Below are 17,765 nucleotides of genomic sequence, written 5' to 3'. Positions count from 1 at the left end.
TAACTCGGCGCCAACTCACTCCCACTGGATATGTTTTCATCAGAGCAAACACTGTAAAAGTACATCAAATACAAGGAAAGAAATACATTTTCCATATTACGTCTGTGGTGGACGGGTCGCTTCCCCTCATCGTCTCAAACGCTTTGCTGTACAGTTTGAAGATGTGCTCGTTGATTGAGAAGAATGTTGGTGGAGTATATAGAGAAAAGTGATGAGAAAACCCCCCTGAGGTAAAACTTACAGTTGCTTATTCTGTGTGTCTACCTTTCAGTGGACTTGAAAATGCTTTGGCTTCATATGCTTCTAGAGAATCATTTGGAGACACATTATAATCTTCCCACACCGCCCTAAAGGTTAAAGCAGTTGGTGGTCCAGTTCTGCCGGCCCAGATTACTCGTAAAGCTGGCAGGCTTTAACTTTCAACATATTACCGTGTGCATTTTGTGTGCACAACCTTTTTCTTCAAAGTAACGAGCAACTGCAGGGTTCCCGATAAATGCAGTGGAGTAAAAAGTAAGAATATTTCCTTTAGGGCTGACCTCGACTAGTCGAATAGTAGACTAATCGATTGAAAGGAGCCGTAGTCGACTGGCAACCTCTTAGTCAAATGCAAAAAATAAAAAATTTAATTATAATATATATTCCTTTTTTTTGTATCATTCTTTCCAAAAACAAAGAGGTCTAGAAGCGTGGCTAACGCTAATGGCGCGCATACCAGCGAAGCTAACTGCCTAAGAAAACGGGCACCGAGGCACTGAAAGATGATTTCACCCGTCTAATGAACACACTAGACTAGACAAATAGATGTATTCATCAGTGGACCAATTGCATGCTTTTGCAGAGGACAAGAAGCCTTCAGTCGACTCCTTCAGACATTAAGCACATCCCCCACAGACCAAATGGAATGATAAAAAAAATCTTTAAAATAAATGGGGTGGTCGACTATCTGCAAATTTTGGCCCATCGAAGTAGACTATACAAATCCTTAGCCGGGGACAGGCCTAATTTCCTTTGAGATATATTATGAATGATGAATTTTCGAACATTTTCACAAATAAACAAACGAAAAGGATAGGTTTGAAGCCGAAGGCTTATAGAGCAACCTACCCCCAATTCAAAAAACGAATTCACAATCAACAAAAAACTTTCCTGAAAAGAACATGAGCCAACATAGGAAAATCTAAAATTCATCTGCAATACCAGAGTTTCATGGTAGAAAAAAAACAGATTGTAGGTTAAATTTTACTATAAGATTCTAGAACCCTGTTTTTAAACATCTTTTTAAACTTAAAAATACTCCTGCTGTTTTTTATTTCATCCGGTATATTGGAGAAACCACAGCGTTCCTTAAAACGGAAACCCTCGAGTAAAGTACGACCTATGTCAAAACTGTACTTTAGTATTAAAATGATGTAGAGTGAGAGAGTTACCTTGCTGAGGATCTCCAGCTTCTTCTTGTGCTTCTCGTCGGTGGCCAGGGGGGCGAACTGCTGCAGCAGCACGGGGCTGGGCGGGGTGGTGATGTCCAGGAAGTGCTGGAAGGCCTGGAAGATGGTGCAGGGGGGAATACGGATCTCGTCCGTCCAGTGACTGATCACACCTGCCACGAGAACAAAGGTTAAAGTATGGTAATCAGGTGGTGCCGTTTTAGTTTTGTGAGTATATGAGATTGTAAAAGCGTTAGGGCTCTGGTTTTAGGCAGAGGTGTGACCAAGTCAACCTTGCTCGAGTCCCATGGTCAGTCGAGTGATGAACAACATAAACAACACCAAGTCTCAAGTCATTTCAGGTCAAGTCATCAAATTTGAGTTATTAACTCATTGGACCTCATTCTCGAAGATGTTCGTAAGTATCTTTGTAACCATCTTCGTAAAAAGTTTGTACTAACAAATTACGATTTACTCTTCCTGAATGTGTGAAACGGTCTTCGTAAGTGGCCAAAATCATCGCAGCTGGGTTCCCATGAATGAATAACGTCACTCATTCTTAAACTGGAAGCGCGTTCTCGTACACCTTAATTTGCATACAGAACCGCCCCGCCAGCTCCTTCTAAGGAGAGGCTATCCATTGCATCTGGTTCATGTTGACCCTTATGGGGGAAATATTCAACAGGTAGCACAAAAGCAATTTGCGACTGATCAAAATTAGATTAGATTCAAATGTATGTATTGTGCAAATGTAACAGTAAAGTGCAATAGTAACATACAATGCACATGTGATGAAACTGGTAAAAGGCTAATTTGGGATAAATCGTGGTGATTGCGTTCACTTCGATTCTACAGACATCATCGGAATTAAATAATTATAATAATACATACAACAATATTTGTATCATTAACAATTACGTTTTGCATTTTAGCCATGACTCAGCGAGGCATCGTGAGCATTACACACACTGCAAATGACAAAATAAATAAGAACTAAACCCAATCGCACGGATATAGCAGAATAGACTAACGAATAGATTAACAAATTCCATATGAATCTATAGTTTATTAACGATGCACACACACACACTGTATGCATGTGTAATTAATCGTTCCAGCAACAGTAGGCTTCTATTATTCGAATGACTTGTTTTATTAGTGTCATAATCAAGGCCCGGGCCTTCCTCTGCCCCCATCCTGCCGCGCCCATATATGGGCAGCTTCCTGCTGCAGCATTCCCACGCTGCCAGACGGGCATCAATCAGCGCGGCTGTGAGGGATTCCCTCATCAGCAGCTCCTATATCACCCCACGGATCCTGTCGTCCTTCGTCGGAGTGTTATCTAGTCATCCTAGGTACGAGGACGTATCCTACCTTGCTGCACTTCTAAAGTACTGCCGACCCTTCTCTAATCTTTGTTCTCCCTGTGCCCAGGAAACCCGCTGCCTGCCTACGCTGTCTATCGAGACGCCGCCCGCCCGGACGTTCCCGAGGAGAACGACGAGCACTCCAATACCACATTCTGCACATTTCTCTGTTGTACTATTGACGCCTCGTACCTGTGGAATAAATATCCTAAACCGCTCCATTCTCTCTCTCCCTGTGTGTTCTGCTATTGGGCTCAGCCACCGCTGCCGTAACAATTAGGATATAGCGGATATGCGCTGCCCCCCTGGTTCATGACTGCAGACCGAGCAGGAGGTGGCCTAGTATTACTAAATAAGATGTCACGCTAAGATGTCATGTTCTACAGTAGGACTTACTACTATAATACCTAATAAAACAAGTCATTAGGATAATAGAAGCCTACTGTTGCTGGAACGATTCATTACGCACGTATACAGTGTGTGTGTGTGTGTGTGTGTGTGTGTGTGTGTGTGTGTGTGTGTGTGTGTGTGTGTGTGTGTGTGTGTGCAGCTGCCTCACTAAGCCGTTTCTCCACTGGCTCTTACGATGTGCAATGTAAGAAATAAATAAACCAACAATAAATAATATCATAGAGAACAAGACGGTATATGGAATATTAATAGTCTATTCCACTATAGCTACATCCGTGCGATTGGGTTTAGTTCTTATTTATTTGTTTTCGGACATGGTACGTCGAGTCATGACTATAAATGTAAAATGTAATTGTTAATGATACAAATATTGTCGCATTTATTATTATTTAATTCCGATGATGTCTGTAGAATCAAAGTGAACACAATCCCCAAGGATTTCTCCCAAATGAAGCAGTTAAAAAATACGGGCACACACCGGTCTGTCTGACTTACGACTTTCAAGTTTGTAAATCCTGTTTGTAGCTACAAACAAATGTATGAAAAGAAGCCGTTCGAGAATGCCAAAAAAGTTTGTCAATTGAGTTACATACAAAGGAATTTGTTGGTACGTTTCTCGTAAGTCCGTTGGAGAATGAGGTCCATTGTCCACATCTGGTTTTAGGACTGAAATACTTTGACCAAAGGCTTCAGGTATGCTCAAATACAATGCAAAACGAAAGGCGGTACGAATACATAAGTTGATGGAAAGATTGTGAACAGTACAGTGAGTCTAAATATAAATGGTGACTTCTAAAGACTCCAAAAGAAATACCCTTTCTCATCTTGTTACCTCATATCCCTGGAGATATTCAAGTTCCTCCCGACTTTTAAGTCCTGGTCCTTAAAGTTTAATTTGCAAATGTGTCCAACTGTGGAAGTCAAACGTGCTCTGAATGCTGCGCTTAAAGGAACACGCCAACATTTTGGGAAATTTGCTTACCGTCTTCTCCAGAGAGAGACAAGAAGATAGATACCAGTTTTCTCTCTGTGTGTTCAGTAGAAAGCTATCTGGCTGCACGTTAGCCTAGCTTAGTACAATGAATGGAAGCGGACATGGCCGGTTAGCCTTCGGGAGAGGTGTTAGTTGGACTATGCCTAGGCTAACCGTCCATGTCTGCTTCCATTCATTGTGCTAAGCTAGGCTAACGTGCAGCCAGATAGCTTTCTACTGAACGCACAGAGAGAAAACTGGTATCTATCATCTTGTCTCTCTGGAGAAGACGGCAAGCTAATTTCCCCAAAATGTTGGCGTGTTCTTTTAAACACAAGTGAAGAGTGTGGCGTCACTAAGACGGTCGGCCTACCCAAGGCAGTGTTCCTCTCCTCTAGAAACTCCACCCTGATGATCTGATTGACAGGCGGCGCGTCCTCCAGGTGGTCTATGAGAGCCGTCACCAGATCTTCGTGGTTGCCAGGGAAAATGCCCAGATGGTCACCGGGCTGGTATTTCAGGCTGTCGTGGTCGTTTGTGTGGAGCCGTACAAATACGGTGGTACGACTGCGAAAGAGAGATTTTGGAAAATAATGACAAGTCATATTCTAGACTGTTCTGGATGTTTTGTCATTACATACTGCATGGATAAAGACGGCATCTTAACTGCCATCACTCCAAACATTGGCTAGTGTGTGTTTTTGTACTGTGAAACAAATACAAATACACTTACTTTGACTTGGAACTTTGTAGGTTTTGAGATTCTAGCATCTTTGCTCCATACACCTTCTTCTTGTGAATGCTGAATAGCGCTGTTGGAAGATGACGTGTAAATAATTTCAAAGTCTTAAAGGAAAACTCCAACATTTTGGGAAATTAGCTTATTTGCCATCTACCCTGGAGTTAGACAAGAAGATACATACCCTTTTATTCTCTGTGCATACAGTAGGAGTAGGAAGATGTTGGGAACTAGGCTAATGGAGGAACCTACTTCCAGTGACTGACGCTAAGCTAGGCTAACGGTGCACGTCTTCCTACTACTACTGCATGCACAGAGAAGAAAAAGGTATGTACAGTATCTTAACACTCCAACATTTTGGGAACCCTGGAGATAGACAAGAAGATGCACACCTTTTTCTTCTCTGTGCATGCAGTAGGAGTAGGAAGACATTTGGAACTAGGCTAATGGAGGAACCTGCTTCCAGTGACTGATGTTAAGCTAGGCTAACGGTGCGTGTCTTCCTACTCCTACTGCATGCACAGAGAAGAAAAAGGGTATCTATCTTCTTGTCTAACTCCAGGGTAGATGCCAAATAAGCAAATTTCCCAAAATGTTGGAGTTTTCCTTTAAGACACTTTTCACTGCCATTGTACTGAAATCGCAACAGTGTAAATAATTTACACAACACAAAAAAATATTATTTAAGAATTAAATGATTCTCGTTGTCACATTCTGATCTCAATATTCCTTTGAGTGTTGGACAAACTATATGTTGGACAAGCAAACAACAAACAGTTTATCAAGGTCTTGCTCTTGCAGAACAATACCTTGTGTGAGGGCCGGGGCCTCGGCCGTGTAGGTCAAGCGGAACTTGCTCTTCTTCCAGCTGCGGTCGTTGCTGATCAAGGAGTCGTTGGCCTTCTCAATGTTCACATCAATGACACAGAACACATCACATGCAGCCTGGACATGCAAACACAGCAAGGAAAATATCAGCACGATTATTCAAAGACTCTGCTTCACACAGAGGCGCTGGGATTTATAGAGGAAAGGTGAAACTGTGGAACAACTCTCTTGGTTTATTCCTCATAGGTCAGTATCAGGAACATAAAGATTTGTAGTCCAAGACAGAGGAGAGGGGGAGAAAAGCTGGACCCCATCAACATCAACAGGTCTGCTGTGGAGAGCTTCAAGTTCCTCTGTGTCACACCAGACATCACTGAGGACCTCACCTGGGACGAGCTCACAAGAAATCACTGAGGACCTCACCTGGGACGAGATCACCAAACATCACTGAGGACCTCACCTGGGACGTGCACACCAGACATCACAGAGGACCTCACCTGGGACGTGCACACCAGACATCACAGAGGACCTCACCTGGGACGAGCTCACCAGACATCACAGAGGACCTCACCTGGGACGAGCTCACCAGACATCACAGAGGACCTCACCTGGGACGAGATCACCAGACATCACCAAGGACCTCACCTGGGACGAGCTCACCAGACATCACTGAGGACCTCACCTGGGACGAGCTCACCAGACATCACTGAGGATCTCACCTGGGACATGCACACCAGACATCACAGAGGACCTCACCTGGGACGTGCGCACACGGGCCAGGTGGTGAAGAAGACACAACCATGCCTGTTTAACTCCAGCTGCTGAAGAAATTCGACATGAGGCCCTCTTCTACAGAAGCACAACCGAGAGCATCCTGACTGGTAAGGAAACTGCTCTGCCCTCAACCGCAAAGCGCTACAGAGGGTCGTGAGAACAGCCCAGAACATGTGAGCTTCTCTCCATCCAGGACATATACAATGGATGGTCCCTCAGCAAAGCCTGCAGGATTATGAAAGACCCCAACCACAAACTGTTTCAGCTGATGCCATCTGGCAAATGGTACCACAGCCTCAAGGCCCAGACCAGCAGACTCCAGACCACCAGACGCCAGAACAGCAGCCCCGAGGCCCGGACCAGCAGACTCCAGAACAGCAGCCCAGAGGCCCGAACCAGCAGACTCCAGACCAGCAGCCCGGACCAGCAGACTCCAGACCAGCAGCCCGGACCAGCAGACTCAGACAGTTCTCGGTTCCTCACAGACAATCAGACTCATGAACATTAACGACCTGCTACCCAGTCTGCCGTGACCCACACACAACCACACAGACACTGTAACTATGCTCACACAACACACGCCTTGCACATTGTAATGAGGCGTAGGCCTACATGCACTGTACTTTGCACACACCACTTCCATACTGTGATCACTGTATTACAATTTAGAGTTATCTTGCACACACGACATCCACACTGTGACTACTGTATTATAATGACTATTATTGCCCACTGTAGTATAGAGAGCTACTTTATTGCTGTCCCTTGCTGCTATTCTATGCTATTTGTATTTTTTACTTTTGTATTCTACTGCTGCTGCCAGGTCGGGAGTGGGGAGTGGGCAAAAGTTCTGGGCCCTCATTTATCAACGTTGCGTACACACAGATATGTGCGTAACCCGTGCGTACGATCATTTCTAAGCAAAGTGTGGGACTTATCAATTTGAACTTGTGCTTGACTTTGTGCGTATATTTACGCACAGCTCCGACCGTGCGTACCTGGCGCCCGGTGGTAGAATATGAATATTGCAACGCGGAAATAAGCTTCCGTGCATTAGTTTCAACACTGGCGTGTTCTGTATGGCCCGTAATTCATTATAGTTCATTGTAAAATAGCGACAGTAGTGTAATTATTGTCAAACCCTATAAATATAGCATTTGGAATAGGTCTTTCTCTCCGAATGAATGCAGCATGGTTTATATATAGCGTTATCGGGTGCACTGACTGCGCTCGCGGGGAACTATTCTCAGATAGGGATGAATGAATGAATGAGGGGCAGTCTAATTGCAGAGAGAACATAATATTAACTAGAGTCCGCTACCCGAGACACCTCCTTCATTTGTACCGCAATTTGGGACCCAAATTGGAGCTATAAGCTTATAGCCTTTTCCGTGCTTATTTGAGAAGGGTCAGCTGCATAACCGGAGAGCAACGCTCTCAGGGCCGAGATAGCACTTATACTATTTTGAGAGAGACAGCAGAGAGACAGCAGAGAGACAGACAGACAGACAGACAGACAGACAGACAGACAGACAGACAGATAGACACTGTTCCACAGTGTGTGTGTGTGTGTGTGTGTGTGTGTGTGTGTGTGTGTGTGTGTGTGTGTGTGTGTGACTACTAGTCTCCTAGTAGAGACTCACCACCCCCCCCCCCCCCCACCCCCCCCCCCCCCCCCCCCCCCCTCTGGACCTCTGAGGAGTATTTTCTTGGTTAGACAGAAGAATATCAATATATCACACCAGCAGCTCCTGTGGACGTGTGGAGATGGTTTCAGTGGAATTGCTCGCCAGCATCAATAGCTGACAGGAATTCAAATGTAGTCCATTGTAGTCGAAAGTGTCTATATGACTAAACAGACCGACATGAAATGCGAATGCTTTGAAACATACAGCACAATACCGCGTGTAGCTTCACAGTCATATCATCATTAAGCATATCCAGAAACGCGGTATCTCTCCACTTGACTAAATGACCTGAAACGTATCTGTGAAGATAGCGCCCACCTTGAAGACCTTCTTGGCCCAGGTCCTGAAGGACTCCTCCTGGCCGCAGAGCTCGTCTCCCTCACCCATGCGCAGGATGCGCTCGCCCCCAAGCTCCTCGAACAGCGTGTCCACGGCGTGGGCAAAGGCGCAGAAGTGTGGGTAAGCCCTGGAGCCAAGGCCAAACACAGAGAACCTGCAGAGAGAGAGAGAGGGAGAATGCTCTCAGAAATGTGCCCATACTCACACTGTCATGCTTTTGTATTACTGTACTATATTGTACTTGTGAGGACTATATATTACTCTGACTCCTTCCATTCCTCTTACCCTAACCTTAACCCTCACCACCACATGCCTAAGTTTAACCCTTCCCCGGCCTAGCCTAACCACAATTCTAGTCCTAAAACTAACCCTTCCCCTAGCCTAAGCACAATTCTAGTCCTAAAACTAACCCTTCCCCTAGCCTAGCCACAATTCTAGTCCTAAAACTAACCCTTCCCCTAGCTCAACCACAATTCTAGTCCTAAAACTAACCCTTCCCCTAGCCTAAGCACAATTCTAATCCTAAAACTAACCCTTCCCCTAGCCTAACCACAATTCTAGTCCTAAAACTAACCCTTCCCCTAGCCTAAGCACAATTCTAGTCCTAAAACTAACCCTTCCCCTAGCCTAAGCACAATTCTAGTCCTAAAACTAACCCTTCCCCTAGCCTAAGCACAATTCTAGTCCTAAAACTAACCCTTCCCCTAACCACAATTCTAGTCCTAAAACTAACCCTTCCTAGCCTAAGCACAATTAGTCCTAAAACGAACTCTAAGCTAACCACAATTCTAGTCATAAAACGAACCCTTCCCCTAGCCTAAGCATAATTATAGTCCTAAAACTAACCCTAAACCCTAGCCTAACCACAATTATACACTGGCATGCAAATATCTTGATTCTGATTGGCTGAAACAGTCAAGTTAGCCATTGTTATTTCGTATAACACACTCCACGTGACCCCAGATCCCTCCCACAACCGAATTACTTTTTCTGAATGAGTCCGCCATAGATAGACAAATGGAAGTATGAATAGCCTTTGAATGAATCCTCAACTGGAATATGTTAGTTCGTTACACATATATTGGATTATGTAATTGGTTTGTCATGACCCATTTTGAAACAAAATAAAAATCACGGACTTTAAAAAAAGAAAAGAAAATGGCCGTAGATTTTTATATTTTTTTGTCAGACTTGGATCTACTAGTCAGCGTTTCCCAAACTAAGGGTCGCGGACCCGTTTTTATTGGGTCGCCAATTGGCAGAGTAAAATGCACAACAATCAGGCACGTTGGAAAGGGGGGGTGTGGCAGCTTCAGTTACTGCACAAAATAAAACGGTATTTTTTATATATTGTAACATATATATAATATAAGTTATACGTTTATCCTGCTCAAAGCACTTGACTTCACCATTACACTGACACACTTGTAAATACGTCAATTCTTGTTAGATTGCCCGACTGTATTATTTTCCTTGCTGTGTGAAAAACTACAGTTGCGTCTGAAGGGAGTGGCCACTGGCTCTCGTCACAATTGAAATTGTATTTCTCCATCGCGCAAAAGCTGGCTAGCAGTCTCATTGAATAATATACACGCTCCGAAAGTCTGTAAACTTGTGCATTGATTGATTGATTGAAAACTTTATTAACAGATTGCAGAATGGGTACAGTACAGTACAGCTCAATAGATACAATTGTTAAGAGGATGCAGACCAGAGAAAGACTTTCGTCTTGTTTACATCAGGGTCCCCCATTTTCAATTCATCATAACATATATGACACACACAACATACAGATAGACAGTACTGCTACATCTATACATTTATGACATACTAGATTTGCAAATACAGTACTGTTTTTGATACAAAAAGAGTCCAGAAAAGAGAGTATATTCATTGACGTAGAAACTGTACATTGGAGGTGGTTGGGTGGGTGGGGTGGGGGGGGAGGGGTTGGGTAGGATGGGTGGGTGGGGGACACTGTACAAGCAAAACTGTACATTGGAATATTGACAAAACCATACTTCGTCATTTACTGTACATTGGAGGGGGTTGGGTTGGGACATTTACAGGGTCCAGTTTCTAATTGCAGTCTCCCGTAGGTGTTCTTTGAGAGTGGTTTTGAAAGTGGGTAGTGATTCACATTCCTTTACAGCTTTGGGTAGGGCGTTCCACATTGATGTGGCATAATTGCAAAACGTGTTTAGTCCCTTGTTTGAGCCGAATCTGGGTTTAACATGATTTGTTGAGCTCCCTCTGGTGTTGTGATCGTGGTATTCACTGACCTTTGGGAAGTATTTTGACATGTACATGGGTACCTTGGTCGTGTAGTGTATCTTGTAGACCAGGCCCATTGCAAGTTGCTGTACTCTGTCGTCTACTCTAAGCCATCCTAGGTCATCCGCATAACGGAGTGTGGCTCTATAGCAGAGGTCCCCAACCATCGGGTCGCGGACCGATGTAATATTAGTTCGTTACACATATGTTGGATTATGTAATTGGTTTGTCATGACCCATTGTCAAAAACAATAATAAATCGCAGGATTTATATGAAGTTTGTTGTTAGATGGCATGCTTTGTAGCACCCCTCTGCACCTCCCTCTGCTTCAAAAGGACACTGTCACATGAAGCGATTTCACTGGATGTCCTGGACACAATGGAAGTATGGATATATTCGTAACGAATAATTAAAAAAAGATACAGTCAACTGGATTATGTTAGTTGTTTACACATGTTGGATTATGTAATTGGTTTGTCATGACCCATTGTCAAAACAATAATAAATTGTGGGATTTATATGAAGTTTGTTGTTAGATGGCATGCTTTGTAGCACCCCTTTGCACCTCCCTCTGCTTCTATACATGGAAGCAACTTATTTTTTTTTTACCTACTTTTTCTGTGGATGGTTTTTGGATAAATCTCCATTATGCTTCAATTACTGTGTGTTTATTGTATAGCAATATAAGGTTGGGTGAATTCGGCCATTGTATACTATAAACCAGTGGTCACCAACCCGTCGATCTTGATCGACTGGTCGATCTTTGAGACTGTCCCTGTAGATCTTACCCTGAGAGTCCACATTACAGTTCTACCTTTGTTTTGATGTGAAAAGTGATGCTGCACTTAGCACTGACTGAGAAAGTACACATACAGTTCTACTTTTGTTTTGATGTGAAAATGATGCTGCACTTAGCACTGACTGCACTTAGCACTGACTGAGAAAGTACACATTACAGTTCTACTTTTGTTTTGATGTGAAAAGTAATGCTGCACTTAGCACTGACTGAGAAAGTACACATTACAGTTCTACTTTATAAAATGCTAATTGTAAATATGTTTGTCAATGTTAATAATATGAGAAAGTCCACATTACAGTTCTACTTTTGTTTTGATGTGAAAAGTGATGCTGCATAAGATGACTGCACTTAGCACTGACTGAGAAAGTACATAATAGTTCTACTTTGACGTTTTAATGTTGGACCAAAGCATTGCATGTAATTAGAATACAGGCAAATAAAAGTCATTTAGTTTAAAGTACAATCTTGGCTGTCTTTTTCTCTCAACGCTTCAATGGGTAGATCTTGCCTTCACCAAAAAAAAAAAAAAAAAAAGTGATCTTGGGCTTAAAAAGGTTGGTGACCACTGCTATAAACGCATTACATCACTTGAAGTCGTGTGTTATACAAATTAGATCATGCCTAGGGGGGTCTAATGACCCTCGGCTGCGCCTCGGGCCTAACAACCACCCATAGGCGTGATCTAATTCGTATAACACACTCCATCGCGTGATGTAATGCTTAATTATAGTCCTAAAACTAACCCTTAAGCCTAAAATGGCCTATTTTAAGGGTTGGTCGAAATATCCTCACTTGAAAGGATTCATGGGGACATTTAGAGCACACATACGCACGCACGCACGCACACACACACACACTCGTTCTTCCATCTCTCTCAAAAACGTGTTTATGACTGTTAGTGTTCATGACCAGTCCTAGTGCTGGTAAACACTCTTCAAATGCAGACAGCACGTCAGACAGCACGTCTCTCCACCGTCATGTTGTAAACCACTCAGTCCTTCAGTTTCCAAGGTGAGTGGGAGGCAATGGCGGGATGGTGAAACACAGTTGCGTTTACTTAGGTCAAATTAGAAAAGTTAGAGACGTTCTTGTATTTCTGTGCTTGGAAGCATTGGATACTCAAACCATTAACCTCTAAACTTTCTAAAGGTTGTGTTAAAGTGGTACAGTATGGGGTCTAGTTATGCTGGCTCTGATTATTGCAATTTTTAAGTACACCATCTTCATCAACTTATGCAATGTTTCATTATGCAAAATCATCTTCTTCAAAGTAACTAGGAAGGATCCTTCTCTCTACCCCACCACACCTGACCTCAAAGCCGACAGGCGGGTTCCATCGCCATTTATGGCAGAGGATTCAATTGATTGATTTTTGATAAGACAATGATGTACAGTTGAAACCAATTTAAATTGTTTGAGGGTTGACGATCACGGCACGTCTGGGAACAGTTCGTCTTGTTGCAACATTACATAACACGACGTTTGGCTTTTAATCAAAGTGTTAGTAAGACGAGTGCGTTCACTTTTAGTATGAGTGATGATCCCCGCGGGGGAAGCTGCTAGCGTGAGTGGCCTGGTCTCTCTCTCCCTGTATTATATACATTACATTACATTACATACATAGTACATACTAGACTCAACGCTGACTCAGGCTCAAGGTGAGATGAGTCATCAACCAGCATGCTGTTTGCTGAGCCACAGGGACATGGAGCACTTAAGCACAAAAAAGTAGAGAAAATGTTTTCAAATGTCAATGAAAAAGACTATTTAAAAACATGAGTGCTCCATGGCAAGCAGGTGTCCAATTTGTTCTTTAAAATGATCAATTCAAACAAGGGACTCTAGCTTCAAATCCTTCCGTAACAGGTTCCAGGAGAACGGAGCAGCATAGCTGAACACATGTTTCCAGTTCTCACAGTGGGAACATGATATGAGAGATACAGTGATGGTTGAGGGATGAGCCGTTTGTTACAAGTCGTAAAGCAACTTGATATATTGTGTCTATTGTGTCTGAAGCACGAAGGTGTGATTCTGGGTCATTCGTATATAAAATATCACCATAATCTAATATAGGTTGTTTCTAAAAAAAAATTCTAGTTGTTCAATATGGAGATTAAATGACAAATGAAGATGAAAACCTAGATACTTGACACCACCTCTATTACCCTGTTTTGTATCAGAAATTTGAGGAATGCTGAATTCACGATTTTGAATTTAGAACGTAGTTTTATCTGCACTAAGAACAAGTTTAAATGTAATTGGATTATTTTGAATGGGATTGAATGCATTTTGTAATTTGAATTAGGGCTGGGCGATAAAACGATAATTATCGTGATATTATTTTTCCTTGTCGATATGAAACGTGGTAGATAAATCAATAATACAAATATATTTTTTTTAGACCGTATTAGATCCCCATGTGGGGTATCATTGGAAAGCCACACTCATTGGCTACAACCCGAGATCGCCAAATGATTGACGGACCTAGAGCCCCGGAAGTCGGGGGTGGTAATGTGTACTTTGGCGCACGCCTCACATATCGGCATGTAACTCGAGAACCGCTGAAAGGGCAATCGACAGGCAACAAATAGGGCTTTAATTCTTTTTCTTTTAATTATCTTTTTCTCCCATCCCAATGTTAGTCGTTATGCCAATTCCCAATCCCCTTCCTGGTCGTTGCGCACTCTACCCCCTATCGTCGGTGTGGGAGGGCGAAGACTATCACATGCTTCCTCCGACACATGTGTAGCCAGCCCACCGCTTCTTTTCACCTGGCAGCGTGGACTCTCACTGGGAGAGTGTAACGTGTGGAAGGTCACACTACCTATCCCAGATCCTTCCCTGGCTGTGCAGGCGCCCCGACCGAACTGTTTAATTCTATCTATATATTGTATTAAAAGAAATTTACACCCTAGCCGCTAGAGTTCGGCAAAGTGGCGCGTCACGAATCTTCAAATGTATATCCAGTTTTAACACTGCCATTGGAAAGAGGAGCCTTTTCCCCATCCATAGATGTATGATTTGGCCATAATAAGGTCAAGGTCAAGTTCAAGGTCAAATATGAATTTATAATTAAAATTGATTATAATTTATTACTGTATCTACAAATCCTTCTGTTTAATCATCTTCCATTTATTCCTTTGCTTAGATCTTTTGTACACTTGATCTCAAGAAGGTGCTGAATGAGCTCAGTGAGCGTAATAAAAAGAACCTCAATGTTTTCATGGTGTTATTCACTGGCACAGATGCAAAATAAAATCATAATTTATATTCTACTTTTTTTTCTTTTTTATTACTCAAGCCTAGTAACAGACACAATATTTCTGACACTGGGAATGCATACCCCCAGGTCCCTAGATGTTCCTAGATACCAAGAACATGGAAATTGACCTTGTAGAAGTGGAGCAATCTTCCATTTACTTAGGCATGTACCTTTAGGCAACATTTCTGAAAATAGGGCTACAGCTTAACAGGTGTACGTTGTCCCTCTCTAACAAATGAATAAAAACTAAACTAAACTTTCACACTGTACATTCTTATAGGGGCAGTTCACCCAAAGCTCAAAAACACACACTCTTCCATGGTGTAAGTGAGATCCTGGAATATAATCCTGTTTCACACTGGTACAAGTTAACTTCGGTTTACTCGCATTTTCTGGAAATCAACCTAGAACAACCAGGGCTAACCAGGTGAAGGAAATCGATGATTTGCATTTGGTTTATTTATAACCTATATAGATATGAGTTTTAAGAGGATAATATCAGTCGTGTATGTGTGTCTCCAGCCAAACTGTGCAGACAGAGGGCCGTTATCAGCTGGGTGGAGTGAGAGGTGTTTTAATATCAACATAACCGTTGTCACAGGGAAGGAAGATAGAGAGACCGAAAAATCTGGGTCGTAGGTCAGGAGAAGTAGCGGTTGTTAGGGGCGGTCAGCCGTTGCTAAGGACTATAGTCTATAGCTGTGAGTTTTCTTGCAGTGTAAGTTAGAACAGGATGCAAGGCTGATACGAGCAGACATGGACAGAGAGACAGAGCACTAACTAGAGGGTGGTGGGAGGGGTCTCCCCTCCCCCCCTCCTATGCCTCGAGGAGGCTAGCTTCGGCTAACAAAGAAGGGTTTTGGCTAACGACAAGGCCTCAACCACCATTGGACTAAAAGCAGAAGAGACGATAGAATAATGAATTTAGTTTTCCTTTCAAATACTTTTCAAGGACAATACGAAATGGTTAACATCCGATTACGAGGCTTTTGTTTATGTAATAAACACCGTTTTCCAAGAAAGGTAGCACGTTTGACAGTGGTGAATTATTATGATTACGGATTGCATTAAAGGGGAATGACCACGATGTACAGCCGGTATGAGAAGATCCAGAGATAAACACAACGCAGAAACTACACGAGCCAACAGAGGAAGAGGTGATACTGGCTGATTGTGATCAGATCTTACACAGGGCTCTGGATCAGGGTCAGCTAGTCCTGGGTTAGAAGTGGGGAGAAGCCACTTTGGCAGGGACTGGTGTGAAATGCTTGTTAACACAAGGTTAACACAGCCAAGAATGACTGGGTCAGGTAAAGTAAAACATTATGCAGTGTGAAATCAAGTATATCATGGTATTTGTGAACATTTATATCTGTAATAATAATAATTAATAATATGTATAGATGTATGTGTAAACTTGAAGTGTTACTTTCTTTACACATAGAAGTGTATATACCACTGCTTGGCTTGGTCCAATCACAGTCTCACTGGCCAGTCCAGTGGGTCTTTATTGTGACCTTAACCCTTTCACTGCCACACTACATTTCACTGTGACAATACAGAAGGTTAACCCTTTCACTGCCACACTACATATGGTTAACCCTTTCACTGCGACAATACAGCAGGTTAACCCTTTCACTGCCACACGGCAACGGGTTAACCCTTTCACTAACCGTCTGTAGTGTGATAGTAAAGGGTTAACCTCCTGTAGTGTGGTAGTGAAAGGGCTAATGGCAATTAATTATGTAGCAGAACAGTATTCAATAACATACATGCAACGACATGCAACTACACAAGCAATCTGCGTACCAACAAAAAGAAAAATACTCGTGGTTTACCTGATGTTGGCGAGCGCTCCGGTGCTCTCGAAGTTCACCCTGGCATCCGGCTCGTCGCTGGAGGACTTGCGGGTGTCAGAGTGTGAGGACACGCTGTTGAAGCGCACCTTGTAGCTCCTGGGAGAGAAGACGCAGATAGAAGCGTTCGTCTGTCTGTTGTTTAGCCCTGGCAGAGATGTCACTCCACCAAGTGCTTTCTTCTAGTTACCAAGAAATGTACTGAACAGGAGTTTAGGAAAATGATGCACACGTACACACAACACCAGACGTTATAGCTACGAGCAGCAGGCAGGCAGGCAGGCAGGCAGAGCTTACTTTCTGTCCTCTAAGTTGGAAGTGGGGTGGCGCATGTCCATCAAGGTGGCTCCGAATTTCTACAAACAACCGAGAGGTGGTTTGTGTAATACCTCCGTGTTTCACACGACACGAGACGAACCCGTCTCATAGCTAGTTCTTTTCACATTTCAAGTTCAAGTTTGTTTATTATTTGTCACAATAAAATACTATGTACTTTACTTTGAAATGCTTGGTTCTGTATGAGCCCACGAGAGTGTGCTTCATACAGTAAAAAAAGTAAGAATTGCAGATATTCTCTGGAGATACTTGGTACTGTATATAAAATAACACGCACCTCTCCGTTCTCCGGCGGGTCCCCGTTGCCGAATGTGCTGGTCACCACCAACACCAAGGTCTCGTGCTCCAGGTCGACTGTGTCATATTCGTCCATGGACGTCACCTGCAGACAACAGAACAAGTGTGGTGCTGAATGCCCTGCGACTCACTATACTGTATTGCAAAGGCAGTGTTGGTTAGCAGTTAAAGGGGAATGCCGCAGTTTTTCCAATATTGAAATGTATTACTTTCATGATGATTGATTGATTGATTGATTGAAAAGTTTATTAACAGATTGCAGAATGGGTACAGTACAGTACATCTCAATACATACAATTGTTAAGGGGATGCAGACCAGAGAAAGACTTTCGTCTTGTTTCCACCAGGGTCCCCCATTTTCAATTCATCATAACATATATGACATACATGACAT

General features: G+C 43.0%; 1 protein-coding gene across 1 annotated transcript in view; it reads right to left on the bottom strand.

The window, feature by feature from the left end:
- nos1 (nitric oxide synthase 1 (neuronal)) overlaps positions 1-17,765 on the bottom strand; it is a gene marked incomplete at its 3' end in the record, with an annotated part of 99,134 nt that overhangs the window by 19,944 nt on the left and 61,425 nt on the right. Inside the window, exons 12-19 of the mRNA XM_084307826.1 lie at positions 17,352-17,456; positions 17,036-17,094; positions 16,721-16,837; positions 8,526-8,700; positions 5,727-5,862; positions 4,912-4,990; positions 4,552-4,745; positions 1,431-1,600 (exon numbers count right to left, since the gene is read on the bottom strand). Of these exons, the coding sequence (XP_084163952.1) occupies positions 1,431-1,600; positions 4,552-4,745; positions 4,912-4,990; positions 5,727-5,862; positions 8,526-8,700; positions 16,721-16,837; positions 17,036-17,094; positions 17,352-17,456 (1,035 nt within the window). The remainder of the gene's footprint in view (positions 1-1,430; positions 1,601-4,551; positions 4,746-4,911; positions 4,991-5,726; positions 5,863-8,525; positions 8,701-16,720; positions 16,838-17,035; positions 17,095-17,351; positions 17,457-17,765) is intronic.

This window comes from Notolepis coatsorum (assembly GCF_963971535.1).
Source record: "Notolepis coatsorum genome assembly, chromosome: 2".
Lineage (NCBI taxonomy): Eukaryota > Metazoa > Chordata > Actinopteri > Aulopiformes > Paralepididae > Notolepis > Notolepis coatsorum.
The sequence above is the reverse complement of the archived record's forward strand: the minus strand, read 5'-3'. Positions and strand labels throughout refer to the sequence as shown.